We start from the raw sequence: 13,787 nt of genomic DNA, 5'->3' as shown, positions 1-13,787 counted from the left end.
TTACCTTTGCAATTGTGTATTATATTTTCTTGTAATATTTAAATATACATATTCACTAACTTAAAAATTTATTTTGTGTTTTAAGAATTGCATTTTAATGTGCATATTTTATGCCATTCTTCTCCATCTGACATTAGTTAGAATGAAATAGCAAGTTGAGAAAATACTGTGGATTAAGAAGTCCTGTGAAAATTATAAAAATCAAATTATTTTAAGCAATATAGTTGAAACTTGCTCTTACCATTTTTTATTTGAAATGTCATAAAAAATAATAATAGGCAATAATGATTTTTGGATGGAAGGAATGAAAATAAGAGTGGAATAGAGGCAGTTAATTGGTTTGTTATGTTCTCTGGGCTTACATATTTCTATACATATGCCTATCTAAATAATTTATAAAAGCTTTGCTGAATAAATATAAATTATTAACTATAAATAAGGGAGTATAAAAAGTTAGAATTAAAGTTTATGTTTATATAAGTCATTGATAATGCTTTCTTTGGAGTCTTATAACCACTTCACTTCTTTCAGGTACAGAGAACTACAACTTAGTACAGAAAGCAAACTAACAGAATTTCTCCATCAAAGTAAATTAAAATCCTTTGAAAGTGAGCGTGTTCAACTTCTACAAGAGGAAACTACAAGAAATCTCACACAGTGTCAATTGGAATGTGAAAAGTATCAGAAAAAATTGGAGGTACATGTACAAGCCTTTTTTCCCAATAATAGCATAGCAAGTAAGCTCCCTAATTACAGAGTTTAAATCAAGCTTTATTTCTCCTGTAGGGCCTGGCACTGTCCTGTACACACACACACACACACACACACACACAAAACCAAAAAACAAGGAAATACATATTTCAAAATGATTGTGTACTAAAAGGACAGGAATTGTTAGAAAACAAAAAAATAGGAAAAGATCTTATTCACAATAGCAACCAAAAATATATAATTACTTGGAATATTTTTAATAAGAACAGTACAGAATCTGTATCAAAAAAACTAATAGAACTTCACTAACATGTAAAAAGAAACACCATCTTTCTGAAAGGGAAGATTCAGAATTAAATATTTTTCAATTTTCATTAAGTAATATTATATATTCATTTCTAATCAAATGCTAGCATACTTTTTATAATTCAACAAAGTAATTCTGTAGTACAACTGGAAGGAAAAACAGAATAATCAATTATTTTAAAAAGATATAATGAGAAGAAATATATATCACATTTTAAAACGCATTCTGAGGCAAGAATAATTAAAACACACACAAAGGCCAGGTGCGGTAGCTCACGCCTGTAATCCTAGCGCTCTGGGAGGCCCAGGCAGGCAGATTGCTCGAAACCAGCCTGAGCAACAGCGAGCCCCTGTCTTTGCTAAAAATAGAAAGAAATTAATTGACCAACTAATATATATAGAAAAAATTAGCTGTGCATGGTGGTGCATGCCTGTAGTCCCAGCTACTCGGGAGGCTGAGACAGTGGGATTACTTGAGCCCAGGAGTTTGAGGTAGCTGTGAGCTAGGCTGACGCCATGGCACTCACTCTAGCCTGGGCAACAAAGCGAGACTCTGTCTCAAAAAAATAAAAATAAACACACGCACACAAAAACAGGCCACAGATAGTATTAAAATAAAAAGCCTCAAAACACATTCTATAAATTTAAGAATTTATCCATGGAAAAGATCATATTTCAAATCAGTGAGGAAAATATGGATTGAACAATAAATGGTACTGTGATAATCATTGGAAAATTTAGAGAAAATAGTTAAATCTATACATCACACCATGTAGCATAATAAAACTTAGATTAATTACTAAGCTGAACATATAGAGATCAAATTTTATCTTGTGTTCATTTCGGGAATCAATCTGTTAAACAATTAATAAAAGCAAGGAAAAAAATCATGTAGTAAAAATAAAACCTAAACATTTAAAAAAAGTCTGAATAATATTGAAGACAAAATGGAAAGTGGAAAATAATATTTGTGTTATGTATGACAAAGGCCCTATGTTCTTAATTTTAAAAGATATTTTATCAAGAGGACATGGCTATTTAGCAGTTGAAATGTAACTAGTGCACTGAGGAACTAAGTTTCTTATTTTAATTAATCTTAATTAAGTTAAATCTAAATTTAATTATCTACATGTGACTAGTAGCCCTGGTATTGAACTGCATGCTCTAGTCTAAGTAATTAACCAGATCACACACATTCTTACTGCTGGGCAGTGGTAAAATTTGAAAACTTTTCTCTTTAGTTTTAGCATAAAAGAAAAATGGAAACTCTTTTCTGCCCAAATAGGATTTCTTATAGCAGTATTGAGTAGTAATTAGGCCTGTGGGCTTTGGGGTCAAGAGATCTAAGATTTGAATACCAGTTAGTCATTGCTTTCTGGATAAATTATTCATTTTCTTTGAGCCTCGGTTGCTTCATCTGCCAAATGGGAATAATAATAGCAACTGCTTCGTAACTTTGTTATAGAATCTGTTTGACACATCTAAAGCATCCATTTATGCTTAGCAACTATTCATTGAAATTCTCAGAATATTTTGCTTTGATGCTATAGAATTTTGTTTTAGGTACATTAGGAAATGCTAGGAAAGTGAAAGCATTCCTTCCTAAAAGATAAATATTTGTTGGATAAAAAATATAGATTTTTTTTTCTTTTCAGATCCTGCAATAGTGTGCCAGCCTGTAAACTCAAGCATTTTACTCTTCCAGTTTTCCTTTCTGTATATGAAAATTTCTTTTACAGTTATGAAAATATATAATTGTAGACCATTAAGCAGAAGCTAAGAGGCAAATAAACTGAAAGTTCATCAATTAGAAGCCTTTCCTATTTAAAATAAATCAGATATTAAAGCATTTATCCCAAATTATAATATAAGGGAATTAGATCATAGGATAAATATCATAAAATACAACTATTTGTCTTTAATCTGAAAATATGTTTTCTGTATTTCCAAAATATATCCAAAATACCAAAATATTTTAGTGGTATTAAATTGATATTTTAAGACCTTATATGAAATATTAATTTCATATTACTATAATTATGAAATATAAAATATGTGATATATTGAATATATTTCATTTTGAATATATGAAATATAATTTTATTATATTAGTAATATTAGGTGAAAACAGCCCTTTATACAACTGTATGCATTAGATTTTAAAAGATGCATGAAGTGGGAAAAACAGATTTTGAAAAAATACACCATAAAATTAATGGTGGTTGTGATTGATTAGCAAATTGGCCTTGAGTGATTTTTATGTCTTATTTCTAGTTTTTTATTCCAGGAAAATTAAATTACTTAAGGTCACACAGCTATTAATAGTAATTGACTGAACTGTGAACTCACATCTAACCAACCAGTTTTTAAATCCCATACTTTTAACCACAACAATATTTAAATAGCAATAAAATATTTGCAACAATAATCCCACAAAGATTATGCTTTTGAAAAGTACTCTGATTAGTAAAACTAAGCTTCACAAGATAAAGCATCTCAGAAAATAAACCCTTAGTGAAAAATGTAAAAGTAGTATTAAATATATACATATATTTAAAAAGATACAAGCAAAAACTGTAGATGGTATCTACTTCCTGAGCAAATTGGTGCTCAGCATTTAAAACTCTTTCATATACCTTCCTCAGGACACTGCTGCAGTCATAATCTGTTGCAGTTGATTCTCCCACACATTCTATTTTATTGTCTTTGGCTGGTTGCAGACCAAATCAATTTTATGACCTCCAAAAGACTGCAACTTACAGTTTGAAAACCACTTTCCCATAGGCCTATCTACTTGGATGCAGGTGACTAGTAATTATTTTGTTTTGTTTAAAGGTCTTAGATGGAGATACACCTTTGTAAAAATGTTACTGTTCTAAAAACTCTGGTTGATAAAACTGAGACTTGGGGGAATATCTTTATATTTTCTGCCTGTGTTAAATGAGGCCTTGAGAGGACAGGGAATATTTATTTATCATTGTGTCACAAATGCCTAACAGTGCCTCTCTCTTAAAGGATGCTTGACAAATAGCTAATGAATGATTGAATGGTTTTATTAACACTAATCCACTACCATTGTTTGAATCTTTTTTTTGAATTCCAGAAAGTGTTTCTAAGACAATTTTTTAATTTATTTTTTAATTTCAGACTATTACAGGGCTACAAATGTTTTGGTTACAGGGATTGCTTTTATACTGCTTGAGTCAAAGTTATAAATGTGCCCATCACCCAGGTAGTGTACATTGTACCCATTCGGTATGAATTCACCCATCCTCTCCTCCCTACTCCCACCTACATGATATCCGTTGAGTTTTACTTCCATCCGTGCACATGAGTGCTAATCAGTTAATTCCAGTTTAACAGTGAGTACATGTGGTGTTTGCTTTTCCATTCTTGCACTTCCATCCAGATTGTTGCAAAAGGTATTAATTCATTTTTTTATGGTTGGATAGTACTCCATGGTATATATATATATATATACCACATTTTATTAATCCACTAATGAATTGATGAGCACTTAGATTGATTCTACATCTTTGAGATTGTGAATCGTGCTGCAATGAACATTCTAGTGCAAGTGTCTTTTTGATAAAATGACTTTTTTTCCTTAGGGTAAATACCCAGTAGTGGGATTGCTGGGTCAAATGGTAGGTCTACTTTTAGTTCTTTGAGGAATCACTCTACTATTTTCCATAAAAGTTGCACTAGTTTGTGGTCCCACCAACAGTGTATAAGCGTTCCTTTTCTCTCCACATCCATGCCAGCATGTATTGTTTTAGGACTTTTTGATGAAAGCCATTCTCATTGGGGTTAGGTGATATCTCATTGTGGTTTTGATTTGCATTTGTCTGATGATTAGTGATGTTGAGCCTTTTTTCATGTTTATTGGCAATTAATCTATCTTCTTTTGAAAAGCTTCTGTTCATGTCTTTTGCCCACTTTTTAATGTGATTATTTGATTTTTTTTCTTGCTGATTTGCTTGAATTCTTCATAAATTCTGGTTATTAGCTCTTTATCAGATACATAGCATGCAAATATTTTCTCCCATCCTGTAGGTTGTCTATTTGCTCTGTAGATTATTTCCTTGGCTGTCCAGGAGCTTTTTAATTTAATCAAGCCCAATTTATTTATTTTTACTGTTGCTCTGATTGCCCTTGGGGTCTTCTTCATAAATCGTTTGTCTAGGCCAATATCTAGAAGTGTTTTTCTGATATTTTCTTCTAGAATGTTTATGGTTTCATATCTTAGGTTTAAACCCATTATCCATCTTGAATTAATTTTTGTGAGTGGATTCTGTTTCAATCTTCTATATGTGGAAAATCTTCCAATTTTCCCAGCCCCATTTATTGAATAGGGATTCTTTTCCCCTGTGTTTGTTTTTGTCTGCCTTGTCAAAGATCAGATGGCAATATGAGGATGGTTTTATATCTGGGTTTTCTGTTCTGTTCTGTTGGTCTGTGTCTATTTTTGTGCCAGTACCATGGTGTTTTGGTTACTATAGCCTTGTAGTATAGCTTAAAGTCCTGTAAAGTGATGCCTGAAGATTTATTTATTTTGTTTAAGATTGCTTTGGCTATTCAGGCTCTTCTCTGGTTCCAAATGAAGTATAGCATTTTTTTCTAGATCTGTGAAAAATTATGTTGGTGTTTTGTTGGGGAATGCATTTAATCTCTGAATCGCTTTGGGTAGTATGAACATTCTAACAATATTGATTCTGCCAATCCATGAGCATGATATGTTTTTCCATTTGTTTATATCATCTGCAGTTTCCTTCCTTAATGATTCATAGTTCTCTTTGTAGAGATCTTTCACCTCCTTAGTTAAATATATTCCTAGATATTTTATTTTCTTTGTAGTTATTGTGAAAGGTATTGAGTCTTTGACTTGATTCTCAGCTTCATTGTTGTTGGTGTATAGGAATGCAACTTATTTGTATACATTGATTTTATAACCTGAGACTTTGCTAAATTTATTTATCAATTCCAGGAATCTCTTGGTGGAATCTTTGGGATTTTCTAGATATAAAAGCATATATCATCAACAAAGAGGATAGTTTGACCTCCTCTTTCCCCATTTGGATACCCTTAATTTCCTTTTCTTGCCTGATTGCACTGGCTAGGACTTCCAGCGCTATGTTGACTAGAAGTGGTGACAGTAGGCATTCTTGTCTTGTTCCATTTCCGAGTGGAAATGCTTTCAACTTTTTCCCGTTCAGTATGACGTTGGCTGTGGGTTTGTCATATGAGGCTTTTATAATTTTAAGATATGTTCCATCTATGCCTATTTTGTTACTAGTTTTTATCATAAAAGGGTGCTGAATTTTATTGAATGCTTTTTCTGCATCTATTGAGATGACCATATGATCTTTGTTTTTGCTTCTGTTTGTGTGGTGAATCATATTTAAGGATTTACGTATGTTGAACCATCCATACATCTCTGAGATGAAGCCCACCTGTTCCTGGTAGATTTTATATATATATATTTTTTTTTTTAGATTATATTTTTGATGTGCTGCTGAATTCAGATTGCTAGAATTTTATTAAGGATTTTTTGCATCTATATTCATAAAAGGGATATTGGTCTATAGTTTTCTTTTTTTCTTGTGTCCTTTACTGGCTTTGGTATCAAGGTAACACTGGTTTTGTAGAATGAGTTGGGGAGGATTCCTTCCTTCTCAATGTTATGGAATAATTTCAGCAGTATAGGTACCAGTTCCTCTTTCTAGGTGATAAAATTTAGCAGTGAAACCATCTGGTCCAGGACTTTTTTTTTATCGCTACTTCAATTAGTTGCTCATGATTGATCTGTTCAGAAGTTCTGTCTCTTCCTGATTGAACCTTGGGAGGTTGTGTGTTTCCAGGAATTTGTCCATTTTCTCCACATTTTCAAGTTTATGTTCATAGAGTTTTATATTGAGTCGATATTTTATATTTCTGTAGCATCTGTTGTAATATCTCCCTTTTCATTTCTAATTGGGTTTATTTTGGGTCCTTTCTTTTCTATTTCTTGTTAATCTAGAGAAAGGTCTATCAATTTCAAAGAACCAATTTTTTGTTTCATTAATCTTTTGTATTTTGTTTTTTATTTCATGTACTTTTGCTCTGACCTTAGTTATTTCTTTTCTTATGCTGAGTTTGTGTTTAGTTTGCTCTTACCTCTTTAGTTCCTTGAAACAATTCATTAGATTGTTGATTTGTGATCTTTCTATCTTTTTTATGTCAACCCAGTTATTAATTGGCAAAGGTTCCCAAAACACTGGCTTTATATGTTTGTCTCTTCTCTGTAGTTTTAATTTTTTATTGATTGAGACAGAGTCTCACTCTGTTACCCACACTGGAGTACAGTGGTGCATTCATAGCTCCACCTTGAACTCCTGGGCTCAAGCAGTCCTCCCGCCTCAATCTCCCAAAGTGCTGGGATTACAGGCATGAGCCACCACCCCCAGCCAAAATTTCTTCTTAAAACAATACTTTATAAAAATTCCATCTTTAACATTTTGATTCTTTATCTCTTTAAATATTCATTTCTGCAGGTTTTTCTTTGTATGTGTGTGTGTTTTTTGTTTGTTTGTTTTTGAGCAAAGTAGGGTAGAAATGAAAAAGTATCAGCTCTGCTTTGGGAGTAGTCATTGAACACTACATTTACTGATCCTTTTTTTTTTTTTGACAGTGGTATTAATAATTGTCATCAGCCACCAGATTCTTAACGAATTACATCCTAACATAATGAATTTCATGAAAGCCACAGATTCAATGAGCAGTGATTTTGTTATAAGGAATTAATAAACTTCTAGAAAATACATTCCTAGCCTGTAAGAAGAAAGAAGAAATAATACTAAAACATGAATTTTGTTTTTCTGACCAAATCAGAGCCACTAGAAATCATACTAAAAATATTATTGCTGTGTTATTCCTTGTCCACCCTCCAAAGGAATGTATTTGAAGTGTGGGGAATGATGTTTTGTTTACTTTCTGGGGAAATTTTACTGAAAATTAAAGGAAATGACATGGAGTGAGTTAAGGAAAATTATATTATAATTTCTGCTTATTAAGAACTGTAAATAGGTCTTCATTATCTTCTGTATCTTCTTTTTCTAGGATGAACTTTATGTCATTAGAGAAAATAAGTTGTCTTCAAAAGTGTTTAATTATAGACAATTTAGGATAATTAAATCAGTGGAACTCTATTTCCATGTGCTATTTAATATAGAGTTCTCATAATTATATTTCTTATTATAGTAATAGTATTTTGCAACACTTACTATGTTGTAGACATTCTGCTAAACAGTATAAATTTATCATCTTATTTAATCCTTCCAACAGTGTTTTAAAGTAGGCCTAGAAAGAATAAATAATTGCCTAAGACCACAGCTAACAAGTGTCAAAAGCATATTAAAATCCAAATCTTTCTCTCTCCAAACCTTATTCTTAACCATAGTATGCTTTTGTCTCTCAGAAACAGTGTATTACTTATACTGTGTTAGGAAGCAGGTATAGCACCACTCCATAATTTAGTCTGTACTAATAAATAAACTTTGTAGGTAATTGGAATTTACTTTAAGCATCAAAACATTCCTTTGTCACTAGAAGCATCTCTTTTTCAGTTAATTCATTATTATCATTATAGTGTTTCCTTCAATGAGTTACGATTGAAGAGTAAAAAACTTTTTGCTCTTACACAGAATGACTCCAATTTCCATGTCTTTTGCATCTTATTTTTAATAAATTTTTTTATCCTCTTTTCTTTACAAAGGCAATTTCTAATACCTCTCCAAGCAGCACTCCATATATACTGTTTCATTTGCTGCTTTGAAATTATGACTGTTCAGGAAACCAAAAATGTCACTGAAACCGTGGTAAGAGTAGCTTAAATAAGCTCTGATGGAAAACAGTGGACTTATTAAGAGTGTATCACTTTTACACACAGCTTTGTAAGCTTTTTTCAAATAGCTATGATTGGCAGATAAGTGACCCTCAGGTAAGTATGTTGTAATTTTTGAATTCTAATAAGAAAATGATAATCTTACTCCCATAACTATGAATTTTAAGTTCATTTTTTATTCAATTTATATAATAATGATAAGATACTCCATAATTTTCAGTTAAAAACAACCAAATTATTTACCTTAGAAATAAATGTATTTTAATTCCTCATTATTCATCTCAGTTAAGCTTTCTCTTAATATTTAAAAAACTAAAAAGAGAAAAAATATAAATATATCTTTGTCTCATTTTTTTTGTCTTAACTGTTAACCTATTTAATTCTGCCTTTGTAATTCTTTTCTTCCACCATTAGGTTTTGACTAAAGAATTTTATAGTCTCCAAGCCTCTTCTGAAAAACGCATTACCGAACTTCAAGCACAGAACGCTGAGCATCAGGCAAGGCTAGACGTTTATGAGAAACTGGAAAAAGAGCTTGATGAAATAATAATGCAAACTGCAGAAAGTAAGTCTCCCCCCCACCACCATGTGCAACTTTTTTTTTTTCTGGCAACAATAGATACCTGGTATCATTTCTAAAATGACTTTAGTATATTTTTTAAAATATAATTGGCAACCATTTTTTAAAGAATATTCCACATTTTAAATAAGGTTCATCTTAATCTCTGCAGTTGTAATCAAAAAAGAAAGGTTAGGTTAAATAGGGTAGATTTATCTTTTTGTTTAATCTACTCATTCAACAATTATTAAGTATTTACATCTGCCAGGAGCAGGAGTTCATGCAGATAACTCTTGCCTCATAGAGGTTTCTAGTCTAGTCCACCAGGAGAGACAAACATATTAACAAATAATTGATGTTGTAAGAGTAAGTGCTATAAACAGGAGATATGCAGTTCTTTGTCAAAATATAGAATAGGTCATGAATTAATTCCACCTAGGTGAGAAGTATCTAAAAGGGTTGATGACACTGGAATGAGTCTAGAAGGAAGAATAGACATTCATTGTATGGGCTGGACATGGTGGCTCACACCTGTAATCACAGCACTTTGGGAGGCTAAGGTAGCAGAATCACTTGAGGTCAGGAGTTCAAGACCAACCTGGGAAACATAGCACCACACCAACTCTACAAACAAAAGTGTTTTTTAATTAACCAGACATGGTGGCATATGCTTATAGTCCTAGCTACTTAGGAGGCTGAGACAAGAGGATCACTTGAGCCCAGGAGTTCCAATCTGTGGTGTGCTGTGATCACACTTGTAACTAGCCACTACACTCTAGCCTGGGCAATATAGTGAGACACCCCAGCTCTTAAATATAAGAACAAGGTTAGAAGACTTATACAGCCTCACTTCAAGACTTAACTATAGGCCGGGTGCTGTGGCTCACGCCTGTAATCCTAGCTCTTGGGAGGCCGAGGCGGGCGGATTGCTCAAGGTCAGGAGTTCAAAACCAGCCTGAGCAAGAGCGAGACCCCGTCTCTACTATAAATAGAAATAAATTAATTGGCCAAGTGATATATATATATAAAAAATTAGCCGGGCATGGTAGCGCATGCCTGTAGTCCCAGCTACTCGGGAGGCTGAGGCAGAAGGATCACTCAAGCCCAGGAGTTTGAGGTTGCTGTGAGCTAGGCTGACGCCACGGCACTCACTCTAGCCTGGACAACAAAGTGAGACTCTGTCTCAAAAAAAAAAAAAAAAAAAAAAGACTTAACTATAAAGTTGCAATGTCAAGCTAGTATAGTACGGGTTTACAGAAAGACGCATACAGCAACAAAACAGCCTAGAGAACCCAGAAACAGATCCATACTTAAATGATAATTTGATTTTTAACAAAGACAGCAAAGCAATCAAGTGAACATTTTTATGGAAATGAACTGCCATATACCATTAAGAAATCAGTAGCCAAGACACAGACTCAGAAAAAATAATGGCAATTTTATATGTGACAAAGGAATGGTATCCAAAATAAGAAAACACCTAGGAGAAAATACTCACAAAATATAAATTAGACAAAGAACTGGTATCGAAGTGTAGTAGGCTAAAAATTGCCCTTGCAAAGATATCCATGTCCTAATCTCTGGAACCTGTGAATATTTTACGTTAGAAGTCAACCTCTGAAGCTGGAAAAGGCAAGGAAACAGATTCTCCCTTAGAGCCTCCAGATGGAACTAGCCCTGCTAACACTTTGACTTAAGCTATTGAAACAGGTTTTTGGACTTATGACCACTAGAAGTGAAAGACAAATTTGTACTGTTTAGGCCATAAAGTCTGGTAATATGTTACAGCAGCAATAGGACATTTTTTTTTTTAAGAGACAGAGTCTTGCTCTGTCACCCAGGCTGGAGTGTAGTGGCACTATCTTATCTCACTATAGCCTCAAATTCCTAGGTTCAAGCAATCCTCCTGCCTCAGCCTCCCAAGTAGCTGGGCCTACAGGTGTGTGCCACCAGGCCTGGCTAATGTTTTTATTTTTTGTAGAGAAAGGCAATTATGTCGCCCAGGCTGGTCTCAAGCTCCTGTGCTCAATTTCTGGTGAGCCACTACATCCAGCCCAACAATAGGAAATTAATACATCAGAATATAAAGAGAGCTCATACAACTCAAGGATAAAAAGAAAATAGTCCTATTTAAAAAATGGCCAAAGGTTTGAACAAACACTTCATAAAGGAAGATATGTGAATGTCCAATCAGTTCAGTAAAAGTATTCAACATTATTACTCATAGTGGCAGTGCAGAATAAAAGCCCAGTGACACTTTGGGAGGCCGAGGTGGGAGGATAACTTGAGGCCAGGAGTTTGAGACCAGCCTAGGCAATATCATGACTCTGTTTCTACAAAAATTAAAAAAATTAGGCTGGGCGCGGTGGCTCACACCTGTAATCCTAGCACTCTGGGAGGCCGAGGCAGGCGGATTGCTCCAGGTCAGGAGTTTGAAACCAGCCTGAACAAGAGCGAGACCCTGTCTCTACTATAAATAGAAAGAAATTAATTGGCCAACTAATATATATAGAAAAAATTAGCCGGGCATGGTGGCTCATGCCTGTAGTCCCAGCTACTTGGGAGGCTGAGGCAGGAGGATCGCTTGAGCCCAGGAGTTTGAGGTTGCTGTGAGCTAGGCTGATGCCACGGCACTCACTCTAGCCTGGGCAACAAAGTGAGACTCTGTCTCAAAAAAAAAAAAAAAAAATTTAAAAATTTAGCTAGGCGTGGTGAAGAGGGAGGCTGAGGCAGGAGGATCACTTGTGCCTAGGAGTTTGAGGTTGCAGTGAGCTATGCTGACACCACTATACTCTACCCAAACAACAGAGTGAGACCCTGTCTCAGAAAAAACAAAAAAAATGCCTAAGGAGATACCACAAGACACCCACCAGCATGGCTAAAATTAGAAAGACTGGCCATACCAAATGTTGGTGCAAATGTGAAGCAACTGGCAGTTTCTTATAAAATAATCAAATAGCCTTATCAGTGATCCAGAAATTCCATTCCTAATTATTTACCCAAGAGAAAAGAAAGCATATGTACGTAAAAAGATTTCTACTAGAATGTTCGTAGGAGCTTTTTTCATAATAGAAAAATACTAGCAGCAGCCCAGGTGTTTGTCTTAATGGTTAAGAAAATGGTTAAACAAACCATCATACATTCATAAAGTAAATTACTACTTAAAAAAAAGGAACAATTTACTAAACAACATGGATGAATTTGAAAAACATTATTTCAATTATAGTAACAATAATCCAAATTTTAAAAACAATATAGTATAACAACTATTTATATAACATTTACATTATATTAGGTATTATAAGTAATCTAGAGATGATACAAAGTACACGAGAAGATGTGCATAGGTTATATGCAATTACACCATTTTATATAAGGGACTTGAGCATCTATTATACATTTTGGTATTTGTGGGGGTCCTAGAACCAGTCCTCCATGAATACCATGGGACAACTATATTCTTGATCTCTTAATAAAGTTTAAGTTTTATCTAATCATCCTATGAGCTTTTGTCAACCTTCTTTCTTCCTTCATTCTATCTGCAGTGCCTCATCTCACCCCCACACCTGCTCAATTATCTAGAATCCAAGTTCTTTTCCCCATTGCTGTTGTGGACTATATCTCGATTGGATTATTACTGTAACTTGTTAAGAATTCTCAATGTACTAGTCTAAGCCATCCTCTTCCCTATTATTGGAAATTTTTTTGGTAATATTAATATCAATAACAAAAATCTGGGCCGGGCATGGTGGCTCACACCTGTAATCCCAGCACTCTGGGAGGCCGAGGCGGGCGGATTGCTCAAAGTCAGGAGTTCAAAACCAACCTGAGCAAGAGCGAGACCCCATCTCTACTATAAATAGAAAGAAATTAATTGGCCAACTAATATATATAGAAAAAATTAACTGAGCATGGTGGCGCAAGCCTGTAGTCCCAGCTACTTGGGAGGCTGAGGCAGCAGGATTGCTTGAGCCCAGAAGTTTGAGGTTGCTGTGAGCTAGGCTGACGCCAGGCACTCACACTATCCTGGGCAATAAAGTGAGACTCTGTCTCAAAAAAAATAATAATAATAACAACAATCCATTGGTCATGTCACCTTCCTTTATTAATCTCTGTTAGTTTCTTGTTGACCATAGAATAAAATCCAAACTTCTTTGCCTAACCAACAGGACTCTAGTTCCATTCACTATTGGAACTAAGCCTACCTTTCTACAACTGCTGTCCTCCAAACCAAATCCATGCTAAAACTTCACATACTTCTCAAGTCTATGCCTCTGCACATGCTGTTGCCTCTTGCATGTTCTCTCTGAAAGCCAATCTCCCCATACT

At 34.2% G+C, this 13,787-nt stretch overlaps 1 protein-coding gene across 3 annotated transcripts in view; it reads left to right on the top strand.

Annotated features, from left to right (window-relative positions):
- The window catches only part of PIBF1 (progesterone immunomodulatory binding factor 1), a 207,071-nt gene that overhangs the window by 99,102 nt on the left and 94,182 nt on the right, over window positions 1-13,787 (top strand). For all 3 annotated transcript variants that reach the window (XM_076009380.1, XM_020290316.2, XM_012774113.3), the window contains 2 exons: window positions 532-697; window positions 9,314-9,464. In XM_076009380.1, the coding sequence (XP_075865495.1) occupies window positions 532-697; window positions 9,314-9,464 (317 nt within the window). The remainder of the gene's footprint in view (window positions 1-531; window positions 698-9,313; window positions 9,465-13,787) is intronic.

Source organism: Microcebus murinus, chromosome 13 (genome assembly GCF_040939455.1).
Source record: "Microcebus murinus isolate Inina chromosome 13, M.murinus_Inina_mat1.0, whole genome shotgun sequence".
NCBI lineage: Eukaryota > Metazoa > Chordata > Mammalia > Primates > Cheirogaleidae > Microcebus > Microcebus murinus.
Note: the sequence above shows the minus strand (reverse complement) of the source record. Positions and strands in the feature narration are given on the sequence as shown.